Source organism: Gaeumannomyces tritici (genome assembly GCF_000145635.1).
Source record: "Gaeumannomyces tritici R3-111a-1 unplaced genomic scaffold supercont2.1, whole genome shotgun sequence".
Lineage (NCBI taxonomy): Eukaryota > Fungi > Ascomycota > Sordariomycetes > Magnaporthales > Magnaporthaceae > Gaeumannomyces > Gaeumannomyces tritici.
The window spans coordinates 1635999-1639055 of NW_008804545.1; the positions used below are offsets into that span (position 1 = coordinate 1635999).

At 62.1% G+C, this 3057-nt stretch overlaps 1 protein-coding gene across 1 annotated transcript in view; it reads right to left on the bottom strand.

Annotated features, from left to right (window-relative positions):
• The window catches only part of GGTG_00510 (hydroxyacylglutathione hydrolase), a gene marked incomplete at its 3' end in the record, with an annotated part of 4690 nt that extends 1633 nt beyond the window's left edge, over positions 1–3057 (bottom strand). Inside the window, exons 1-2 of the mRNA XM_009218259.1 lie at positions 1836–3057; positions 650–1449 (exon numbers count right to left, since the gene is read on the bottom strand). Coding sequence (XP_009216523.1) covers positions 650–1449; positions 1836–2191 — 1156 coding nt within the window. The 5' untranslated portion in view covers positions 2192–3057. The remainder of the gene's footprint in view (positions 1–649; positions 1450–1835) is intronic.

The following is a 3057-nucleotide window of genomic DNA, read 5'->3' on the forward strand; positions in this document are numbered from 1 at the left end:
GGGGGGGGGGGGCGGGCAGGGCAGCCTTACACATGGGAATCGACTTGATGTGCATCTTCCGTTGTAGTGAGAACTGCGGACGTGTCAGTTCACTCGCCCCTGGCTGCTGCTATGCTGGCTGCCAGCCTCAACTCACTGCTGGCGCGAGCGCACGGGTTGGTTTGCCTCGCAGAAGCGTTGAGCCCAGGCGGAAACAGTTCATAGATGTCGGTATGGGGGCTCGGGCGTGTTTATGGAGCGCAAGCGGCGGAGAGCAAGGGGGTTCGTTCGATGATGCCACGGGGATAATAAAGGGTTGTCACGGTAAGCTTGGTCTTAAGGTGGGTGTTGCAGTGAGAGGGGAACCGAGTTTTGGGACAAGTGACGCGACGTTATCATTGCCCCGAGAATCCCGAACGTGGGTGGGGCCCGCGATGCGATCAATACAGTACAGTACAGGATTTGTAATGCGTGCACGGTAGGTATCAGAGAAGGACCTGTCTACGTGCATATATCCTCCTCACAGGATCGACAGCACGCTTCACCAGAGAGTACCAGGGAGATACCGAATTTCCAGTTGTGCGTAAAGGGAGCAAATATAGCCCCAGCCTTCACACAACCCCGATGGGTTTTGCCCGCCACGGCAGCTCAGGCCGTGTCCAACCACCACCTGCGCCTGCCTCGGCATCGCCCGCCCCCTCGGCCGCGTCGTTCCGCTCCCCTTCCTCCTGTTGCGCCCCGGCCAGCGCCTCCATCTCGGCCAGCTCCCGCCTGGACCGCTCCAGATCCGCCCTGAGCGCCCCCGCGTCCTGGACGAAGTCGGCGGGCTGCTGCTGCTGCTGCTGCTGCGGCAGGTCCAGGCCGGCCACGCGCCTCGAGAGCCGCAGCGTGCCGAGCACCAGCCCGCCGTCCATGGGGATCGACGACGCGGCCTCGTCGCCCACGGCGTCCAGCACGCGGAGGACCCTGGCGCGGCCCCAGCGGTCGGCGAGCGCGCACAGCTCCGCCGAGCCACAGTCTTCGTCGCCGTCGCCTGCGGCAGCGGCAGCGGCCTCTGCGCCGTCCCGGAGGTGGCGCAGGAGCGCGGCCCTGCAGGTGCCGTCTTCTTCTTGCCCGCCTCGGGATTCCGAGCTCCCCTCTCCTGTTGCTGCTGCTGCTGCTGCTGCTGCTGCTGCTGCTGCTGCTGCTGCTGCTGCTGCTGCTGCTGCTGCTGCTGCTGCTACCACCGCCGCCGCCGCCGCCGCGTCGCCGTCGTCGTGCAGGGCGAGCTGCTTCCAGTAGTACTCCCAGATCCAGTCCAGGCCCGCGGCGGCGCCGGCGCGCAGCCGCGTCAGCGACGGCAGCTGCTCGTGGGCGGCCTGGTGCCGCAGCTCGACGAAGGTGGCCGGCAGCCCGATGGTCTTGGCGACCGAGTACATGCTCATCTTGTGGGACTTGTCCTGGTGGCTGTCGAGGAGGCCAGTCACGAATCTTTTTTTTTGAAATTTGTTCACGCGACCCATACGAAATAGGTGATTCGGTGATAGAGATTAGTTTCTAGTGGTTTTTTTTTCTCTTTCTTTTGGGTACCCTGGGGACTGGGTAGGCTAGGGGGTTGCGAGCTTGGTTCCTGGACTTGTTGGCTGTTCAGGTTGCCACTGGCTCCAACACATCAAGTCGACGGCGGCCAGCCCACTTGAGTCTGGCCCTAGACTTGAGATGTGGCCCGGGGGAGAAAGAGAGACGCGGTCCCCTAGAGCCGGCTAGCGATGATGGAACAGAGCATATGGCCACAAAGTCGGTCGACGCGATGGCGTTGGGGACCAGCCGATGGGTCGCGGGAAACGAGCAAAGGGGCACCACAAATCCCAGCTTACCGGCCAAAAGCAGTAGAGTAGGCGCCGCGCACGGCGTAGGAGCCGCCCGAGGCCTCGTCGGCCAGCATGGCGTCGACCAGCATGGCGGTGGACTCGACCAGGTGAGGGCAGCCGCCGCGCTGCATCCACACGGACACGCGCGAGACGGCGCGGCGCTGGCCCTCGGCCCTCGCCGCGCAGGCGTGGCTGGAGTCCCTGGCCGGATGGGAGCGCTGGCGCTGGCGCTGGCGGCCAGGGTGGGACGAGGCGGCGGCGGCGGCGGCGGCGGCGGCCGAGGCCAGCTCTGGGTAGAACTGCCCCCGGACCTCGAGCAGCTCGCGCCGGTGCTTCCAGGGCGTAAAGACGTACTGGACCATTACTAGTAGGCGGGGCAGGACGTCTGGGGTATCTCCTCGGAGGTTATAGCAGAGGTTTCCCGGAAAAGTGGTTGGCTTGTTTGTTTGTTTGTTTGGTGTGGCAATGAGAAAATTTCCACCCTTCAGGCAATCGCCCCAGTTCTGAATAAACTCATTTTCGTCAAGCTCTCAGCAAACAAACACATGACCTAATTTGCGCCCTCGTAATGTCTCTGTATTTTTATATATCACTAATTAAGGGCCTGTCTTGAGTCCATAAACCCGTCAATATTTTCTTCTTCTTTTCTTCTTCTTGCCCATGTCGGTCACTAGTGAAAGCTGCCACGCCAGACATTGCTTTTTCTTTTCCCCCATGCGCGTCCGCCCAACGTGCCGCCATTTCATGTACCGGAACTTTGCCGCGAGAAGCATGCGCCAGCGCCCAACAAAACTGTCGGCGCCCTTTCTAGGATGCACGCGCATAGTGGACACATGCCAAGTTTTCATGTCTGCATTTTCGTGTCTGCATCTTCTCACCCCACAGAGCCGGACAGGCTGCCTGGCCCGGCGGCCAGGCGGTAAAGGGCGGCCGGGATTTGAAGGCGTCCGGGTTACCCGTTTCACCCTCCTCCCTGCCGACCATTTTGCAGAGATTACGTGGTGTCGCAGACGGGCCGGACGGGGGATATTGAGGGATGGTGCAAGAGACCGGCATCCAGCCACTCAGTTTCCTAGAGCACATTGTGAGGAGGTGGGCAGGCAGCCTTTGACGCAGGAGTCCGCGTTGCTTCTTTTCCGTCGGCCGTGTGGTGTGGCATGTGAGAAGGGGAGGGGAGAAGCCGACGCGTACCCTTGGCCGTCTTGACTTCACTCCCTCTCTCTCTCTC